Genomic DNA, 22,495 nt, shown 5'->3' with positions numbered 1-22,495 from the left:
CCCGAGATCAGCGGGGTTCTTCTTTCCTGGTACCCACCGCCACTCTTGAGCGTTCGTTAGCTCATCTATTTCCCCTAGGCGGTGGGCTACAAATGGCGTGAAGATGCGCGAATCACTCTGGACCCAGCACAGCACCGTAGTAGAATCTGTCCAGTAGTAGGTATCGCGTATATTACTTCCGCATTCTTTCTTGATTGTGGCCGCCAGTCGTGCGGCCATGAGCGCGGCTTGTAATTCCAGGCGTGGAATTGATAGCGCTCGTAGCGGGCTAACTCGGCACTTGCTAGCCATGAACGTCGCATTCCTTCCGGCGGCGTTCTCCTCCACGATGTAGGCTACGGCGCAGCTCGCTTGCTCCGAGGCATCGGAAAATACGTGCAGCTCTACTGGCTGGCCATTGGCGCTCGATACGCGCCGCGGTATAGCGCACTCGGTATTGCGTAATATGTCCACCCAAGTGCGCCATTTCTCTGCGTGTTCTTCATTCACTTGTTTGTCCCACTCTATGTGGGAGCGCCACACATCTTGTAGCAGTATTCGCGGGCGTATTGTCAAACACCCTACGAAACCGAGTGGATCGAAAATGCTCATAACTTCACTTAGCATCTGCCGTTTTGTAGGCCTCTCTGTTGGAACCTCCCGTGACACTTTAAATTTAAATTGAAACTCGTCTGTCACCGGGTCCCATTTGATGCCGAGGACCCTCTCTGTCACGGAGGTTCCGCTAATTATTTCGCGTGCGCTTTTCCCTCTCAGACTTGAAGGAATCGCTTCCATTACGGAGGGATCATTACTCGCCCAATTCGCGAGGATGAATCCGCCCCGCCGTAGTAGTTCGCTGACATCGTGGCGCAGTTGTATCGCCTCTGTTGCACTGTCTACGGCATCCATATAGTCGTCCATGTAGAATTTATTTCGCACAGCATCCCTGGCGGCGGCCATCTCTTGCCCGTGATCTTCTGCGACTTGATTTCTCACGTACTGTGCGCTGCTCGGTGAACACGCCGCGCCGAACGTCATCGACGTCATAATCATTTCCCGAATTTCTTCTTCGGGACTATCGCGCCAGAGGAACAGCTGCGCCCTCTGGTCTTCTTTTCTTATTTTAATTTGGAGAAACATCTCCCTTATATCTGCTGCCAGCGCGATCTTTCCCTCGCGAAATCGCATTATATTTCCCATAAGCGATGAGAGAAGGTCCGGGCCGTTGGCCAACATGTCGTTCAATGACTTCCCGTTGCAGCGGCTGGCGGCGTCAAATACTATCCGTATTTTATCCGGTTTATTCACGTTCGTCACTGCGAAATGCGGCAAAAACCAAAGCCCACTCGCAGTGTCTTGTCTTTCAGCCAGCGTCAGTTCCCGGGCATACCCCTTGTCTAGATATTCTTTAATCTTTAACTTGTAAGCCGCGGCGAATTCACTGTTTTTACTGAACTTTTTCTCTATGCTTAAAAATCGATTCAGCGCTGTACGGCGATTATCCGGTAAACATATTCGATTGTCTTTCCACAGTAGCCCTGTCTCGTACTGTCCTTGCGGTAGGAAACGTGTCGTGGCTCTCATGGTTTCTGTGGCTCGCGCCTCCTGACGCGATATCTTGGCTGTCGAACTTATACCTAACGCGTCGACGGCGTAATTTTGTTTAACTAGATTTTCTAGTCTCTGTTCTGTACTAAGCGCCATTAGTATGCTGGCGTTAGTCTGGCGTGTCCGCCCACCGTGTATCACCTTTCCTAAGGCTGTCACTGAGGCGATGTATTCCCCGCATCTCCGTGCCTCTCTCGTCACTATGAGAGAGGCGTTATCTTGGCCGATGAGTAACTGCGGGCACACTTGTCGCATCCTGCCTTCCCCTTCAATCACGGGCTGTAGCGGCAGACTCAGCTTCTGTATTGTGTTTGCGCGGAGAGTGAATAAATCTTCCGTAACTCCGCGCACTTTAATTGTGACTTTTCTTGATGCACTATCTGTTACGCACATTCCGCCGGCACCGTGGATTTTTAATCCTCGAGTCTCTCCCGGCGCGCCGATGTCGTTTGCTATTTTTGCGTCAATCAATGTCACGGTTGATCCCTCATCTAGTAACGCGTACGCGTTCACTCGTCCTCGCGGACCACTTAACATGACGGGAATCACTTTTAGGAGGACCGGTTCCTCCCGAGCGTAGGTGCTCGTCACTATATTATTCGTCCGCGAACTGTGGCCGTAATCGTAGTTTCTTTCATTTGAACTCGCGGCGCGGGTTTCGTTCGCGGTCGGTCTGTTTCCCCCGGCGCCCGCCGCTGCAGGCGTGTTGCGGCGGGCATTATTATCTGGCGCTCGTATATCGGCGCTAGACCGAGCTTCACTGATATCGGCACTATTTCTGTCGTGTAATGTCTTGTGATGTGTTCGGCGACATCCATCGAGGCCGCACTTTTTTACATTTCTACACTTTATCGCCCGATGAGTGTTCGATAAACACGAAAAACACAAATTCTTTCGCTTCACTATGTCCCATCTTTCCGGAATACTACACTCTATGTATTCCTGGCACGTTTGTAGTAAATGTCCTCGTCCGCACAAAACACATGACGCTACACTTTTCCCGTTTCCCTCTGTTGAAATCACTGTATGCACTTGTTCTCGCTTCTGTGGCTTCTCGCGTTGTTTTCCGCTGTACACTTGCGGCTCTATTCCGCCGCCTATCATCGAAGATTCCGTTAAATCTTCCAAGAAGAGCGCGAAATCCTTCGCGGAGGGCCTCACCCGGTTTCCTCTTCTGCTGTACCACCAGAGAGACTTCATGCACAGCGGTAACTTGCTCACTAGTTCACTTAGTAGTTGTGGCGTAGACATGTAATCGCCACCGAAGCCTTCTAAGGTCGCTATCGCGTTCCGAACTGCGCTAGACAGATCTACTAATGCTTGCGTAGATCCGTCGTTCTGTATGCAGCGGAGCCTTCTCACTTTTTCCAACAAGGAAGACGCTACAATGTCCGGCTGGCCGTAGTGTAGCTCCAACGTCTTCATTATCACCCTCACTTGGCTTGGATCCACTAGTAATGACGACACAGATTCTCTTGCCCGTCCTTTTAACGCACGCTGTAGACGCAGGAGGTTTTCTGGATCCGAAAGGCAGCACATCTCCGTCGACTGAGTGTACTGCGATTTGAAAGTAGCCCATTCCTGCGGCTCTCCGGCGAAGGCGGGTAGGTCCTTGGCAGTAGATTGGCGCGCTATCATGGCGCCGACTCTGCTAACGTCCTCTGGGGCTGAAGTCGGGCTTCTTCCTTGCGAAGCCTCTAGTAGAATCGCCATTTTTGACAGCACCGTCATGATGCCGTCCATATCCGTAGTACGCGGCGCGGGCTCGGGATTCGTCTCCAAGGGCACGCGTCGGTCTTGATCGTGTAGTGAAGCACGGAGCGTTCGAACCTGCGTCCTCAGCCGCTGGACTGTATCTTCGGATGTGTCCGACTCGGCTGAGTCCTGATCTGTAGCAGGGTCTTCTCTCGGTTCCGTGCCTCCTCGACCCGAGCGGAGTGAAGGGGTTCTCGAAGTCATCTCTAGGCGCTCTGCGATGAAAATCCGGCTCGAAGGACCAACTTGTAACAGACGCGGCGGATCACTGCTTCGTCCGTAGCAATCGCGCCCGTCACAAGAACTGTATTTCTATAGGTGCTGGTGTCAAACGCAGAGTGGCCGGGCGTAGGCGGGCCTCGGCCGACGAACGATAAGCTCCGGGGGAGGTATCGTCGCCTAGAGATCCCTTGCGGGGTCGCTAGCGAGTAGCGCTGGCGGCCGCAATCCTGAGTCAGGCAACCGGGTTGTAAGGCCGGTATCTCTCCGTCGGTGGGAACGGCGGGGTGTGTTCCGGGGAAGTATCCAAGGGTCCAAATTATCCGGGGTCCAAAATCCAATCCAAAGAGTATCCGAGTTCCAAGTCCAGGGGGGTAGCGGTGTTCGAATCCAGGTGGCGATGAGGTCCGGTTTGAAGCGAGGTAGGGAGGTGAAGTGGAGAGTAGAAAGCCTTAGTAGTGTGGTGAGATGACTGACTTTATTTTTCCCCGGCGGGGCTATATATACAACATTTTGCCGTGCGGCGGTGGGCTAGGCCAATAGCGGGCGGTGCTAGGTTGACCAATCACGCGGCGAGAGAGATAGCGAGCACATTTGCCGGCTCTATCGGTCTCTCTCGCGCCACGTATAAGGTCCCCACCCTCCCGCTACCGGCCGCAGTTCCCCGCCGACCGCGCGGCGATCAACACTTATACAGAACAACATAAAAACACATTATGGGCATACAAATATTTTCATGAATTCTAATCTATATGTGGGCTTCAGTATGGCGATCACCACCCCCGAAAGTGACAAATACTAGTCTTTATTGAGGAGGTGGTAGATCGCTTACACATACTGAAGCCTCCTATGCTACATTAAAACCCCAGGAAGGGCCGCCAAGTTGGTGCATGTACTTTTACGTCGGCAACAATATGTATTTTAAAAAACAATAAAATGAAGGGAGGTCGGGGTTTTGTTGAAGGTGGCTAGAGAAGGTGCATTTTTTATATGAGCAGGTAGCTCATTCCAAAGTCTAGTACCTTGAACAGAAAAATAATAGCGGAAAAATGTTGTGCTACGTCGAGGAACGAAGAGTTCTCTCCTAAGAAAGAACATGATCAGAAAGATAAATTAAATTCTCAGCAAGATATTTTGAAGCGCAAGGATTATGATGAATATTATACAGAAGTGAGAGAGACTGAAAGTTTATGCGCAGATACTTTTTTCACTTATTCTCTTGGATATTATGGAACCTTCTCCCGGAACCAGTGGCACGATTTTGCATCCTATGGAGACTTTAAACAATATGGAAGAATAATGCGTTTGATTCGGACGATGATCTTGATTTGTATTAGTCCTCATGCATCTGGTTTAAACAATCCTCTCCTGATCCCCAATCTAATTTAAGTGTTCTTTCACGACTGTCAAATTTGCGAGCAAAGGAATTTGAGTTGCTCATTAATCTTATCACAGTGAACTTGAAAACAGGGAACCTTCCTCCATTAAGGAAGACCATGTGACTGTAATTACTTCGGCAGTTATCATATTGATAACGGATAACGCATGAAAGAACGTCAGATACGGAAAATATTTTAATTTATCACTTTATAGACCAAAAAAAATAATTGTTAGGTATGTGAAAATTATCGCACAACAAATTTGGTAACCATATTATTAGGAAACAGGGGTGTAACACTGCAAAGCTAATGGATAAGGAACGACCAACTAAAGACAGCACATTCATGACAGCTACGATGGATTTGCAAAGCGTTCTCTAAATTTCTTGCAGTGACGTTTCACTATTGCACTATAGTAGAAAACTGTGTGCTTATAATTTAAAGATATTTAAAAAAGTGGAGCTCAATAATGTGTTTTGGTTTGCATGGGACGAAACAAATGGCAAATGGCACTGAAATAGGCACTTGCTTATACTAAAGCCTGGTGAAATTACCCCATGTAATGAGGAAGTTCAGTGGTTTTTAAAATATTTTTTTATTAGTTGATTGACTATTAAACTATAAAAAAAAATTATGTATCGTATTATCCGAGTTATGATTTTTTCAATTCGTCATGGCATCTCAAGCTCTCCTCTTCCCCTTCGTCTCGGTGAGTTCTCCTGATTGGACAGTTGACTTTCTGTAAACCGGAAATCCATCACAACTCACTTATCATTGGTTGATTCAGAAGAACTTGTGACATCACTCAAAGTAGTTCGTTTTTATTGAAATCTTTTTTTTTTTCATACATTTTCTAGAAACTTTGCTGGACAATTTAGCACTCTAATTTTTACCGTGCGTAAGAATATAATTTTTGTATCAAATTTTCTGAGGGCTGAACTTCCTCATTGAATTTTGCGACTTGCTGATTCATTGACAAACGATTTTAAATAATAATGATGATAATACATATTGATTTTTTAGGTGAAATAAACAATTGATTAATAATAAATAATTGATTACCTGGTTATGAAGAAGATAATTACAATGTTATAAACTTAGAAGTCACTTAAATAAATAACATTAAAAACCAGTTAAGTCCTAAATGTATGTCTAGTGTTAATTTTTTTTATGCTTTCCTTATTAAAACTGCTTTGTTTCTTATTCTGCTAACTAAATATTGGCATTTAAATTTTTTAAATATTTAATTTCCTCTCGACTTAATTCTGTTTTACCATTACTTCCAAAAACATCACCTGCGATTTATTCAAAACCTCAACAATATTTTCCTTATTATAAATTCTTTTCCACTATATTTAGTTTTTTTTGCCTCCAATTTTTTTTTGACACAATTACAGTTTTAAGCAAGTACAATGCATGCATTATCTAAATCCATATTTATTTTTTTTCCCGTGAAATAGATTTTATGTAACAGCTGGTAAATAGAATTAACAGTATTTTGGTTTATGTCCAAATCTTTGTAAACAAACTCTGTATTTTTTCCCTGGTGGGATTGAATATTAGATATTTTTTACAGACATAAAACTGTTGATATATGTGTATCATAACCTCAGAAAATGCTTATGCTTCCACATTTTCGACAGCAACAGCAGCACATCCCTGTTAAAAAATATCTAATAAAAATAACCTTTTGACATAACATTTTTACAAGAGTTTCGGGCTCTCAACTATCAGAAGCAAGACAATAACTTTTAGACACCAGTAAATCAAGAGGCCTTCCATTATCTATGCAATTTCCCTCAATAAGTACTTTTCTGCGCCTCTAAAAGACTACTGGCCATTTCTCTTTAGGGGTAGGCAGAGAAGATGGAATGCCACACACGTCTAAACCAGTGGCGGTATTTCCATAGAAGCCCATAAGCCCGGCTTGCCTAACAACTCCAAAGAAAAATTACGAAATCTGAATCAAATAATTAAAAATACGTTATTAATGCATCGTCGTTTTCAAATTATCGCGCGTTCGTCAGCGTTCGAATCATACATTAGAAGCATTTGGCCGACACGAACCGAGCATAGCCGAGGAAATCCGAACCTTTCTCCGTATCTGTTAGGTGCAGGCGATACAAGTGTAGCCATCTCGTTGAGTCTCGCTCACTCTTATTGGGTTCAGTACAGGCTTCTGGTTCTAGTAAAATGTATCAGACTTTTGGCATAAAAACACAACTTTAAATCATAAAATGTGGTACACACATGGCATTTTGTATGGAATTTTGAAGCCCGCTTCATTAACGTGAACTTAGCTACAAGAAAGCGCTTCACAATTCACTTGTATCGAACGAATTTCATTATTGTTATCTGTTTCTGTTCATATGCTCTTCCGTCAAACTGTTATCAACTAGTTTTACGCCTTTGAAGAGTTCGAAATACATAATTAAACACGCTTATTTTAGGAATTATTAAGATTTGAATAAGTTTTCTTATTATTTTTGCACGTTTTCGTTCAAGCGTCATAATGAGTTCGGATACTGCCATCGTCCCTTGTGCTGATTTAAAGTGTTTGAAGGAATTAATTTATAATGGAAAGGTGAGCGCATTGAATTTCATTTTAAAAAAAGAAATGATTACATCTCAAAGACCTACTCCTGATTTGAAAATATCCCAAACTGTTAAATTACATAAAAGGAATTTTAATCGATCAGTATACAAAACTCGTTGGATTGCCGGTTGCTCTCATTTAAATAAATTATTTTGTTGGTATTGCGTTTTTTTTTCCAACGACAAAAATGTATGGAATTCTGCCGGTTATGATGATTTAAACAATTTAACAAACGCCATAAAAAGACATCAAAATACACATAAGCATTTGAACGCTGTAATATGTTTCCATAATTTCGGTAAACAAAGAATAGAAACTTCCATATCTCGGCAATTATCTGAGGAGATAATTAGACATAATTTGAAAGTAGACCATAATCGAAGTGTTTTTCAGCGTTTAGTCGATGTTGTGTGCCATCTAGGTCAACAAGAGCTTCCTTTTAGGGGGCACGATGAGTCCGAAACATCACTGAATAGAGGCAATTTCCTAGAGCTCGTTTCATTGCTGTCTAAATATGATCTTGTTTTAGAGAAACATATGCTGCAAAGCAACAAACAGGGTCCCAGTTACCTGTCTAATAAAATACAAAACGATATTATTTGCAGCGTATCGGAAGTAATGAAAAATCGAATAGAATCGGAAATAAAAATGTCTACTTTTGTTTCAGTAATTATAGATGAAACGCCAGATATTAGTAATAAAGAACAATTATGTATGATATTTAGATATTTCTCTGGAAATGATATACATGATCGATTTTTAGGATTTATTGACGTGTCCGAAAATCGAACCGCAGATGTACTTGCTGAGATTATTATGCATTACATAAATATTTATGACTGCAAAAATAAATTAGTTGCGCAAAGCTACGATGGCGCAAACGTCATGTCTGGAGTAAGAAACGGAGTGCAACAAAAAATTAAAGAGTTTTGTCCTCAGGCTATTTATATTTGGTGTAATGCCCATATATTAAATTTAGTTTTATCCAAGTCTTGTAGCAGAATTGGCGAAGTCAGTTCATTTTTTTCTGCCCTTCAGGCTTTGGTTCATTTTTTTAGCAACAGTACAAAAAGATCTGCTTATTACGATAAATTTTGCAGTAAAAAAATACCACACATTTCTGCAACTCGTTGGGCGTACTCATCGCGTACTGTAAATATTATATTTGAACAAAAAAATAATCTTATTGACTTATTTACTGAAATGGCTGACAATCCTCAGCAATGGGAAGGTGATACAAATTTGTCCGTGGAATCTTTTTATAATTCTTTAAAATCTTTTAATTTTAATTTTTTCTTGGAAGTATTTCACGTAATATTTGAAAAAACCGATAGTTTGTATAATATCATACAAAAATCGCAAGTCGACGTGGGTTACTGCAGCAATAAGATAAAGGAATTTCATAAATGGTTGAGTAATGATTTTCAATCTCAATTTGATAAAATATATGTCGTTGCATCGCAAAATAATTCTGCCCCTCGCTTAAGACGAAATGTATCGTGTGCTCGTACGGAATACAAAAGAATTTTCATCCAAATTATTGATAACATATCTTCCGAAATTAATGATAGATATTCTGAATTATTCAAACTCCATTTTTTTCAATTGCTAAACAACAAACTTTACGACGGGTATAAACTGAATTTTCCAAATAGTGAATTTGAATCTTTAGAATTACACTACGGTAATTATTTTGATAAACAATCATTAAAAAATCAATTAATATGTCTGTACTCTTCTTCGGAATTAAAAGATTTTAATGTTTTTCAGCTTGTAGATTTTATTAACGAAAATAGTCTCGAAGATGCATTTTCAGAGTTGCTAAGGTTAGCTCATTTGGTGGTTACTATACCAGCTACAAGTGCTTCAGCAGAACGCGCATTCTCAGCTTTAAAACGAATACACACGTACTTAAGAAATACACAAGGACAAAATCGCCTTTCCGAACTCTCTATGATAGCCATAGAAAAAAAACTATTAGCAGATCTCAAACGTTCAGTGACTTTTTATGAGGATGTTATAAAATCGTTTTTGAAAAAAGATAGGCGGTTCGCTTTAGAATACAAATAAAAATATTTTAGCACGTTGCGCAGCTATTTTCGTCTAATTTTAAATATAATATATTAGGTACGGATACATTTTCTATAATATTAAAGCTTTATTCATAGTTCATAATAATGTTTGGGCAAATATGTTTTTTTTGGGTTATTATTAATTGTTTGTTTTCCTATCTACAATATACCAAACTGATGTTTATACTTTATCAATCATTCTTGTTGTATTATATGTATATATAATATTACGTATATTATTTTGCAAATATGCACTTTATCAATCTTTCTTATTATATTTATACGTATGTATTTATGAGTTCCGATGATGATTATTAAACACTATGCAATCTATGCATGTCATAATATGGTGATGGTACTCATTGGTGATGGTTGATATCTGAGGAACAATTTTCATAAAAACATATTTTATTATAGTGAACATTTCCTATATTTAAAGGTGATGGCTATCCCTTACAAAAGTTACGTTTATGCATATTTTCACACTTATTACAACACAATGTTTATCTTCATTATGCCTTCTGGGTGCTTACTGCTTACTGAACTGGGAATGGTAAGAAGTGAAAAAATTATAGGTACATAATGTATTCACAAAAGTGAAAAATAATGGGCTTGCCTTACTGGTTAACCCTAGGCACGCTACTGGTCTAAACTTACATATTTTGATTCAAAACCAATGCTTGGCATTTATCATTAGAATCCTTGTTGATGACATAATTTTTTTTAATGTTTACACATAATGCATTTACAATTTTTTTTTAAAGGCTCAAATGGCCGAATTTCCTAGCATGCAACAGTCAGTGATAGCCTACTGTTGCTTGCTAGTTATTGCATTACTTCTCCATTTAGTCATGCCGAGAAGAAGGAATGCCACAGATCTCTATCTTGGCATACAATCTTAGCTTCTTCCACTTTTGATTTTGATTAAAATATTCTTTTTTTTTAATTTATCACTTTCATACAAATTTTCCTGATTCATTTAACGAACAATGCTATTTATACTTATTTAATACAACATCTTGCAGTTCTCAGAACAGCATTTTTCACGATATCCCACTATTGGGTTGATGTAACAACTAATCCAATTATTATAAACCTAATGATACATATTTGTAATGAAATATTTCCATGTTGTAATTTAAAAAAAAAACAAGTTTTGTTTTTTATTCACATTTTATTCAAAGTAAACTGAGTACATAATAGCATACACACATTTTTAACATTACATAGAAATTACACCCATATAAATAGATGTCCGGTTTATTAAAAAAACACACACATAATCGAAACAATGAATCAAATGCCACAAAACTTTTATTATCTGTGATGGAAGTTATTATGCAGTTCTACTGAAATTTAATAATATGTAGACACGAAAGTTCGATATTTTATTAAATATTTTCAGTCACTAAAAAAACATTCAAGTAATCCTAACAAATAAGTGTCCAAAAGTAAAATATTGCATAGAAAATACAAGGATTTAATTATATATTCATTAAAACAGCATTCATTCATCTAACTTGCATACTAATTCCGATTAAAAACTGAAGTTTTTTTATAGAATCAATCACACTTATAATCGATGAGTTAAAATAATTTCTTCATAGAAATAATATGGCAAGAGGTTACAAAAATTAACTATAAAATCAGTTGGGTTTATTTTAAAAATTAAACCTCCTAGTTATCAATTTATCTAAAGACTAAGAGTTTCACATTAAATCGCTACTTTCTCAGGAGGGAACTGAACCCATGAACCTGCCTACTGAAAGCAGAGCTCTTTAATCTATGGAGAATCAAAACAACCGATGTAAACCATCATTTTTCTCTTGTCGCATAATATAAAATAAAGAAATTAACCTGTTCGGTGTACAAGACAAATAAAAATAAAATTTTTGATTGGCATAAGAAATAAATGTTCGACTATGATACGCCGGGCAATACAGAATGAGATAACTTTAAGAATCCGCAGTTCTATTAAAGCTATAAAGTCTTAATGTTACCATTATTTGCACAATCATATTTAATTAAATCTAATAATAATTAATTATTAAGACTTATACTCAAAATTTACAAGGACTTCTTGGAAATATTTTGTACTTTTCAAGGAGGAAAATTAATTTTAAATCAACGCTTTTCGATGTTTGCCAAAAATAAATGGTACAAAATTCAGTTTAATGAACTTTCATTCAAAATTATATTAAATCTAAGTAAAGGTAGTTATATCGAATTCATAATAAATACATAATGGTTTATTAAAATACAAATACGTGTATAAATTAATATTTACTTTGTACTGCCTATAAAATCATTGCCTATCAAATAATGTGATCTAACTAATAGAAGTATGTGGTTAAACATAACCATGAAATATAGCAGAAAAACGTATAGTGAATTACGTTAAAATATTATATCAAAACACATGGGGTACATTCCGTTGTTTGCCATGTACAAAAGTTTCTTGATTTTTCATTAACACAACTTAAATGTAATCACTATCTACTCCGAATTGAAATATATTAATTTTGATAATTTTGAAAAAGCTTAGTTTTGTAGATTCCCAATAAAAAGGGCACTGTTGCTCTTATTCAGTTTATGAAAAGCATCACTAACTTTCTTTTAGACTTTTCTTACCCGAATCATTGAGGTCTAGTTGCTTCATTTGATTATTGGATAGAGAGCCATCACTGTCGTTCAATGTTTTGTTGAATGACATAGATTTCTCATCTATAATTTCAACAGGATACATAGGTTTGGCTTCAATATGTGACACGCCTTCATATCTATAAAGAGTAAAATAATTTATCTCATATTTAAGGATTCATTCCCAACTCTATATTTCTCGATGACAAGGGCACTACAATTAAAAATTAGATGAAAAATGATTTATGATGAGAACATAAGAAAATTGGTAAAAATTGAGTTTAAAATATTACAGAAGAACAATAAAAAGAAGAGAGGGACTGGGGAAGAATACACCTTGACAAAACTTAATTTATGTGATACGGGCAACCAAAATATTAGCTTTTACTTCACACAAAGATCAAAAGAAAATAGGCAGAATGGTAAATGTTACACAGGGGGTAAGGTGACAACTTAAACCAGCTAATTACAAGTCATAAAATAAATAAGTCTAGACTAATCCCCATATCAAAAAATATTATCCATTTGTGTTGATATACCAAATCAAATACAGTAAAACCCCCTTTTTACGTTTTTCAAGGGAGCAAGAAAAAAGTGTAAAACTGAGGAAAACGCAAAAAACTGAGGAAATTAAAAATGTATGGAAAAAAATAGGAATTAAATTGATTTGCTACACTATAGTGTACATATACTTCCAGAAAAATTGTGAAAACAGTGATAAGTGGAAATTGTCAATATTTTTTTTACCTATTTTCAATGATTTCACTAAAAGTATTTTTATATTTTTTCAAACAATATTATGTAATCTGTTTTTTATTTGATTTAAAAACCGCACCTCAAAATTATTTTATGCGTAAATAAACAAAAAAATAAAATAGAATTTTGAATTTGCATAAAATAACATAAAATCTTTTTTCTCCTAAATGTTGGGAAATTTTATTTATACGGTATCACTTTTTTCTATGGCATCACTAAAAACAAATGTCACATAGATCGCGGAAAAAATGTTTCCACTTTTATGACAACTTTTTAAACCATCTTTTTTGTAACTTTAAATATTTCTATTGTTATGTTTTGAATATCACAATTTAATGATATTAAAACTTTATTGTTTCTAAACGTTTATCAACTGCGTATCATGATTTGTACAAGTCAATATGACTAAGACTAACCCTAAAGGAAGACACTTAAACAATAAGGTCAATTACACTGCACCTGCTTTGAATTTAGGTTAAGACAATAATTTATCCTTTATTTAGTTGTTTAGCTGTTTTCATTCTTCATTCGCATGGCACATGCGGTGGCGCGCGGCATCATTATTACGACATAATTTTGAATTTTTAGACACATCAAATGAATTCCGGAAATTTTTAAGCGTAAAACCGGGGTGATGAAAAATGTATAAAACGTTAATTGGGGGGAATATTTTTATGAAGAAAAATAGGTCCTGAACATTTCGGTTGAAAAAGCGGGAAAACGTAAAATCGAGGAACGTAAAAATGAGGTTATACTGTATTATATTATTTCAACGAATAATACTTTAAATTTATAAAAAAAACTTTTAAGTATATATATTTCATAATTTAAGTTTTTCTGTGGGGTGAAAAACTTCTTTGAAAGTTTAAAAAAAAAGAAAATGGCTTCTGTCATATTCAATTCAAGGGTACACGGCAAAAACAGCCACATTGCATTTTTCCGATTTTCAAGAAATGAATGCCATTTTCTTCTCCTAAATGAGTACAATAGAATTAAATAATATTAAAAGCTATCAAAATGTGCCTCTTATAAGGAAATAATATGGGATCATGGCTTGCAAAAAAACAGTTAACAGTTTTTTTCTGTTTTCAAGAAGTTTTAAAAAAAAATTAAAGTATACATTTTTGTTGGGTTTTTTTTTGTGACTGTATGTAAAAATATATTTAACATTGATCGGAACAATTTAAAAAAAAAAAAATGAAGCCAATGTCCCACACATAATAAGGTTTTTATTCTTCTTTTTGCTCTCTTTTTTTTGTGACTGTATGTAAAAATATATTTAACATTGATCGGAACAATTTTTAAAAAAATATATGAAGCTAGTGTCCCACAAATAATAAGGTTTTTATTCTTCTTTTTACTGTCTTGTAAAATAAATTATTTGTTTAATAAGCCTGTTTTTGCCGTGTACCTTTCAGTTGTAGTATGCTAAGAACATTATTGGATATTTCTTATTCGCGAAAAAATTACAGCATTTAATTTTACAGAGAATTTTCTGAAAAATGAATGAAAAAAATTATTGTTTAAATAAGAATGAATTATTTTACCTGAACTCGTGGTGTAATTTTTAAGTTTCGGTGGGGATTTTAAGAATTATAAAATTTAAACAAATCATAGCTATACTCACTTGCTGAGCTTGTACTTGTCAAATATGGCCCGCTGCGCGAGCGCAGGAGCCGCGGCATGCGTGCGCTCGAGGCGCCGTACGCAGCGCTCCAGCTGCGCCGGGCTGTAGCCGCTGCAGGCACGCAAGCCTGGCGGCCACGCTACGCCCGCGCATGCCGTGCCACCCTCGCAGTGGCAGCACAACAGCGCGTGCCGCGCCACCAGCAGCGCGCCCGCGCCCAGCACAGACGCGGGGAAGTGGAGGTACGGGTCGGCCTCCAGTAGAGCCAACTCTGATATGTACTAAACAGACATCAATTTTCAATTTGTGTGAGACTGTTGCATATTACAAGAATTATATTCCGACCAAAAAATTAATACAACTGTACGGTTTTGCTGGTTGCTAGGGGAGCACCTACACCAGTTGGAGATGAACAAAAGAAACTATTTTGATTTTCAATGCGTATTTATTACATGGTGAATAAAATTCAGAACTCATGTGTTATGAAGCGTGAGTGTAACGGTGATAATTTAATTGAACTGACTTAGTTTTATAGCTCGTGTTCTTTTGTTCTTCATGTCTCTTTGGCCATGGCCATGGGATGAAGTTAATGTCCTCCAGAATGTTGCACTGGAATTGTCATCCGATTTTGTTATTAAAGTAGTTTACGTCCTGTGTAATAATGTTGGCTCGCATAATATAATGTACATATTGTATTAAAATAATAGAAAATGGTAAGTTGCCTTTTCTGTCGATGCTCTAGTTTTTTGGTAAAAACACAAAAGTCATCGATCTATGGACATTCTACCCACACAACAATGCAAAAAATGACTAATTCTATTTATGACTTATATTTACTTTGAACGCCTCATGATCTAATGGTCAGCACGTTTGCCTACCACGCAAGAGGTCTCTGTTTCAATTTCCAACATGGTCGACATGAAATATGTATTTTTACATAGGAATATTTCAGTCCCTGAAGCGTAAAACTAACCATCTCACCTTCATGTTACCAAAATGATCTAGATACGCCGTGGTTGGTGTGCCAATGCAGTGTCCAATTACAACTTTTGTCTAAGAAGCCAGATATTAACTGATTTTTTTTTATTAACATTTTGTTTATTTGGCCAGTTCCAAAGGTTCTTTATTTGGCAAGTTCTTTTTTATCAATAATTTTGTGCATAGATAAATGTTTATTTAGTTTTTGAAGAAATTATTTTATAATGTGCAATAATATACGCACAAACCCAACAAATAGCCAAAACATTATTTGAAAATATAAATATTAAAATGGAATTTGCTATAATGGTATGTCCTGGTACTAGTAGTAAAATTTTATGTTGCTTTTAAAAAAAAAATCAAACTGTTATGAACTGACCTAGGAAAAGAGTATTATGTTTTTAATAAGACTTACCATAGCTAAGTAGAGAGTCTTTTGCGATAAGCCATTGGAGATGCAGAAATGAGAAATAAAAGCTAGCGGTGTTGGGGTCGAAAGGTCAAATGAAAGGACTTTGAGAATAAGATGTTCCATTCGCAATACTTGTTGCTTTGTATAGGTATCATCCGTGATGTAGACAAACTCGCCAAGGTCTGGTGGATAAATCTCCTCGTATTTTCTGTGAATAAATACACTAATTTACCAAAAAGTCATGCCTAATATCATGCACAAATATTGACAATATTAGTGTTTTAAAAACTATTTTTTTGTAAAAAAATAATAATTTAATATAGGGTGGGCCTTAAATGTATACCTAGTTTCAATTACCAAAAATTTAATGATTGTAGAACTTTCAAATGTGTTATTTATTTTTCAGAAACAACAATAAATGGAAATTTTAATTACATTTAAGTTTTTAAAATTATATTGTCCAAGTGAGTTCCACCAACTTGTTTAAATTGTTTAAGGCGGATTCGCAAATTCTCAAAAAATATGTCGAAAAGTTGCCCATGGGATGGTGTTAAATTGACATACATTTTTTTGTTTTAACTGATTTATTGTTCTTGGATTGTCTTTATAGACTCTTGATTTTAAGTATCCCTACAAAAAATAATCACACGGGCTAAGATCCGGGCTCCGTGGAGGCCACTCAATGTCTCCTCCTCAAGAATTGAGTTTCCCGGGAACATCTCCTTTAAACGGTTGAAGATAGGTATCATTTGGCTTCAACTCTCGCATCAGTTTAATTTTATAAGCTTTTAGATGTAAACCATGGCGTAAAATTCTTCATAAAGTGGTCTTCTTTTTGTTTAAGGCTTGACTTCTCTTGCGAGTTGATTGTTGCGGATTTTCCCTTACTGATTCACCAACACGGTGAATAACTTCTGGTATCCTCACCGACTTCGGGTGGCCTTCATTCTTTATTCTTACATTGAACCGGTTGTCTTAAACATTTTGATCAATTTCCGAATAGACTTTGCGCTTGGTGCTTGACTGATGTCTCGTAAACCGAAGTGAGCCCGGTAAATTCGTCTTGAAATCGTCACGAAATAATTATTTACGTAATATGCGCATCACAAATCGCGCGCTACTTTCCTGTGAATGGCTCCATGGCGACTAAAAATTCCACAAAATAGAGCATCTAACGCTACCCCTCGCACCCCGCCCGCCCTAAGTATTGATAAAAAATAACAAAACAAACTGCGAACACAGTTAAGGCCCACCCTGTATAAAGACAAGCATTGCCATAATTTACTTTTTTAAATGTGCAAGTTTAAAAATTAAATATAACTCACATGTCAACATTCCAACATAATTGAATTGTAGATTTCATTTTTAAATATATCTACATAATTTCTTGGCAACATACTAGTTTTAAAACAAATATTTAGAATAATTCAAATCAAATTTACCTTAACCAACAGTTAATTTAAATGGAGTCTAAAAGTATATTTAACTAGCGGACCTGACAGATGTTGTCCTGCCCGACGTTGGCTTGCCTGCTATTAGCTGGTTCAGCAAACGCAAAATCTCGAAAAATTTGAATTTTTGATAAACTATATACTAAGTGACATTTGACATTGATTTAGGCTAACTTTTTTTTTATAAATTAGATTGAAAATTTAAATATAACACGCATAGCGCAAAGATCTTCATTTCGCAGAAAACCGCACGTAAACCGGTTAAGCCGTTTAGGAAGAGTTCAGTGACATCACACGTACAGAAGAATCATAGATACACAAAGATAGGTTTAATATATGTAGCTGCCATACAAAACTAAGTTATTGCAAAGTTAAAAATGTAGACATAAAGTAAATAAAATAATATAAAATGTATGTTTTATATAATAATAACATACAAAATTTCTCTTATAATATTTAAGTAGACATAAAAAAAGACAATTCATGAATGCACAATCAATGAAAAATTTTGTTTAAAATTGCTCAAAACACATTGTAATTTAAAGTAGTCTGTTGGAAGTGGAAATAGCTTGAAGGCAGTAGTGTACTTACATTATATATAAAAAAAATCTGCCACTTATAATTTGGTGTTGGCAACGTAGAAACTGTTGTAGTTCTATTTTTTACTGCTTTTTAAGACTATCGTATATTGTAACTTACGAGGCGATGAACATGGCGGCCGTTCCAACAAGTTGCAGTTTGGCTCGCACCACAGACATGTAGGACAAGAAGCGGTCAATGTACGATACAGCTAGGTACAGTGTTTCTGTCTGCAGGCGATATTCCTCACCAACCTCCACCAGCCAGTCCACCAAGATGGCGCGCATGGAGTAGGAGATATCGGGCTGCTTGCGCATATATCCCGCTTTGGGACGATGCTTCCACTGGAACAAGACAAAACAAAGAGTCAATATTTTGATATTATTTAAACATAGAGAAGAAAGTTTAACATTTTAATAAATGTGAGTAATTTAGAAAATGTCAAAATCTTTTTAAGCAAATAAACATTAAATTGATTTGTACGCAGCCATTTTTTTATTTATTACTCTAACGACGATGTTTAAACACCTATGTAATGGAATGGAAAATAAAGATAAATAAATAACTCGGCAGACAGATTTTTATTCCGGAGTGAATAGATATTTAAAGGACTTATGATCTATCATTAGCTGGTTCACGTAATCCCATTACATTATAATATTTTTTTATATTTTCTCACGTATAACATTTTATAGCAATAACTTACATATAAGTCCCAGAAGCACAGTGTCTTGACTGAGTCTTAATATTTCAACACTATTGTAAATATATTTACATGATTTTTTTATTTAACTGACTGTTAATTTTTGATAATATTTAACTGTAAATGTGTGATAACTATTTCTTAAGCCATGTACACAGTAAACATGAGACAACAAATTCAAGGTTTTTTGTATTTGATAAACGAGGATATTACCAAGAAATAAGTCCTTGCTGCATAGTGAAAACTTTTTTAAAAAACACACTCAGTATTTTTTATAAATTGGTAAAATATCAAGATAGACATTATTCTAAAATAACAAAACAAACTTACCTCAATTTCTTTCATGTATTTATAAATATCATCTCTGTATTCAGCGACATGAAAAAATAGTTCCCTAACAGTTTTGGCAGTAGCGCGTTTCTCTTCTTCGGGTTCCAAGATTTCTGATTTGGCAATGGACATAGGACATAAACTGCTGTCCAACCCCACCGACATGGGAGATTCAGGGATAACATCTTTAATCTTTTCTTGGAAGGGAAGCCTAAAAAATGTAAATAATTTTGAAACATTCGGTTTTAACCTTTAAAAGTGAAATTCTCTAGGGAATTTTGCTTAAGTAAGAATGTATTTCGATGCATTCGTTTAAAAACTATCAAACTCCATTAAATACCAAGATGTTGATACAATAGGCTTTTTCATTACACGGTGAAAATTAACCGCTAGTATTTATTTATCCAGCTTTCTATTTTATCTATCTAAATTGCAATGTAACTACAAGTTCCAAATTACCTAATAATCTAAACATTAATCAAACCTAATAAAGTAAATAAAACAACTTTGTTTTTAACAACAATTTTTTTTTCTTTCTACTGACCGGTTTCAAAGCAAACAAACTTCTTCGTCAAGGTTTATGTAACTAATGAATGATTTCATATTTTATTTTTATCATGTTTACTGGAGGGCTTATGTGTAGTAACACGTGAAGCCAATAAATCAAGTATTTTTTAAAAATAATAAATTAGTGGTTAAAAACAAAGTTGTTTTATTTATTTTATTATAATGAATGCTTATGTGTAGTAACACGTGAAGCCAATAAATCAAGTCTTTTTTAAAAATAATAAATTAGTGGTTAAAAACAAAGTTGTTTTATTTATTTTATTATAATGAATAACCACAAAGTTAGTGCTTCAAATATAAAATTTATAAAAAAAAAAAAATATTAATCAAACCACTTGTTTATCATCTGTTTTGTTATGTTTTTTTATATTTTATAAAATAAGAGTTGTGACAAGAAAAGTGCAACTGTGTGCAAAGTTTTATTGAAAAATAGATCCATTTTACAAATTAATCATACAAAATTAATGGTTCTAATATATTTTCTGTGCATCTCTAGAAAACTTTCAAACACTAAATTAAGTTAATATGTAGAATTCATAGTATTCATGAGATATCTTGTAATATATCTTTTGAATATAAAAACATAGCATATAAGGTATTTGTTATTAAAAAGTTATAACACAAAAACTTTGTTACGATGTTATAATTATCACTGTAGTTATTATAGAACACCCAAATAAAGCACCAAAATTGTAGGTATGTTATATTGCAATTTAATTTTTTGGCTGTAAAAATGAATTTGTTGAAGAAATGGACACAACTCAATTTTGCGTTTAAATAGTTATTCAATTCATTGGCACAGACAAAAAGTCATTTAAATTCACTGAACCTTGTTAAAGTGTTTTGGTATTATAATTGTCAGGTGTTATGTGGATTAATGAGGCTTTTTTATGGGAGATGGCTTTCTTATAATTTACAAGGTTTATATTTCACAAGTGGGCTCTGTTTCCTGGCTATCTTTATCAGAGTAGTGTTGGGAGAGAAGGGATTTTCGGCTGTGGATTTTTAAAGGAACTTCTCAACAAAAAAAAAACACATAAACCTCATGGAACTCTCCGCATTTGCTTGAAGAGAAAACTCATGGATAAATTAGAACTTTCTGGTATTGACAAAAATATGTAACTAAAGCGCAAGGTTGAGAGGTGCTTTTAAATAACGGAAATATGACTAAATTTGCATCGACATACCTCTGGGGGTGAAGGTTTAATACAGAGGAGGGTATGTGTATTTCCACTTTTTTTACATTAGCCTTAGTAAGATCTTTTACGATTTCATTATCCTCCGGTTTATCTTCGTAAACGCTAAATGCTTCAAACTGGGCTACTGGCGGAATGACAGAAGATATTGCGATTGTTTTATCGCGCTTGGACACAGGGCGCGGGCGATTCTCGTTATTGCGAATATTAACATCGTTAGATATCAATTTCTGTAAACAGATACAAGCATTAATAAAGCGTTATGTTTAATACATAAAAGTTAGCAAACTTCGTTAAAAACTCGAGGTTACATACCGATTTCAAAACTCGCTGTTGGTTCGTGTTGATACCCCCCAAGGCTCTCCGCTGGTTTTTTGTAGTTTCAACAGTTTCTTTTGGCATGAGATTGTTGCTATTAAGAGCATTTTCTTGATCATCGTATATTTGAAACGAAGCCATATCGAAAGGTTAAAAAGAATTGTTATGAAAACTTAATAATGACCGTTGGGTTCGCTGATACAAGCGACCGCAAAAATTGACGCACTATAGGAGATAAGGCGTTTTAGAAATTATCAAAATTAAAAGCATCTTCACTTTTTATGTAGTATCACCTCCATTGTTAATTCAAAGACGTTAAATAAGAAAATAGCGACGCCCACAACGGACGACCCAGCATCTAACGAAAAAATATTAACAAACAATAATCTTAAACCGGATGAACTTTTCCTACAGCTGGTCGTTTGGTACTTTTTGTCTATGAACTTTCGAACAGTTTGTATTTCAACCAATAAAAATCGTTGAATAACGTCACGTGGTGTAACAAATATGTAACAGACAATAAACTCATTTGTTAACTAAAGACAATATTTAAAAACAAATAATTTATAAATATTTTGGTAAATAAAATAAGAGAATCGCAGCAACACAGTGTCGCCATCGCATCGCATCGTTGGATAGTAAAATTATATTAGAGGTACTCTTGGGTCATAAATAGTTCATAAAAATTACCCGTAAAAATGTATATAATTGCAAAGTTATTACAAAATCGGCTGAACGGTTTAAAAAACAGTATTCTCATTATGTACATAATATTTATGCAATGGCAAAAACATGTAGAAAGGCGTTTAAAACACTTCATTCGTGTAACTTGCTTCAATTTTCTAAAAATCCACGTTTTTGTCGGAAGTCGGAATAAATTAGACCGACCAAACAAAATAAAAATATAAATGTATACTTACATGTATAAAATAATAGAATAAGAACAAATTATGATTTTCGAATTGTTATAACAATGTCAATATCATAATTTACGACTAAACGGATTTTACTCCAGCGTCCAGCACTCTTGAAAATAGTATTTTGTTTTGTTAATGGAGTAGTGATGTATTTTATTGAACCACCTCACGTACGGGATTCCGGGTTCGAATTTAGGTGAGATCACCATAATTCATAAATATCTTCGGATTAAGTATTGTAATATATGAGTTATTGAACTTTAGGTCTCTTGCCTTGTATAAAAAACCATAAATTCAAAATGAAAGGTAAAAGAAAAGAAAAATCCGTGAGAACATTTTTGCACTTCGAAAATCCCTCTTTTTAGTATAAAGGCATATATTTTAAATCATGTTTAAATCGGTATAATACT

General features: G+C 35.7%; 1 protein-coding gene across 2 annotated transcripts; it reads right to left on the bottom strand.

Moving 5' to 3' along the window:
- Positions 1–10,765: 10,765 nt before the first annotated feature.
- LOC148277050 (cyclin-A2-like) lies at positions 10,766–21,608 on the bottom strand. Of its 2 annotated transcripts, XM_088233402.1 has the most exons (7): positions 21,166–21,608; positions 20,842–21,080; positions 19,088–19,298; positions 18,175–18,398; positions 16,028–16,232; positions 14,635–14,915; positions 10,766–12,391 (listed from the first exon to the last, which is right to left on the bottom strand). In XM_088233402.1, the coding sequence occupies exons 1-7, from the start codon at positions 21,307–21,309 to the stop codon at positions 12,217–12,219; spliced, it is 1,479 nt and encodes a 492-aa protein (XP_088089528.1). In that variant the 5' UTR covers positions 21,310–21,608; the 3' UTR covers positions 10,766–12,216. The 2 variants fall into 2 exon arrangements, with proteins under 2 accessions (XP_088089528.1, XP_088089529.1); XM_088233403.1 differs by lacking the exon at positions 10,766–12,391 and having other exon boundaries at positions 14,641–14,905; positions 21,166–21,602.
- Between the last annotated feature and the right edge of the window lie 887 nt (positions 21,609–22,495).

Source organism: Micrasema longulum, unplaced genomic scaffold, assembly GCF_059751315.1.
Source record: "Micrasema longulum isolate JH-2025_06_02 unplaced genomic scaffold, ASM5975131v1 h1tg001094l, whole genome shotgun sequence".
Taxonomy (NCBI): Eukaryota; Metazoa; Arthropoda; class Insecta; order Trichoptera; family Brachycentridae; genus Micrasema; species Micrasema longulum.
This window is presented reverse-complemented; position numbering and strand designations above follow the sequence as displayed.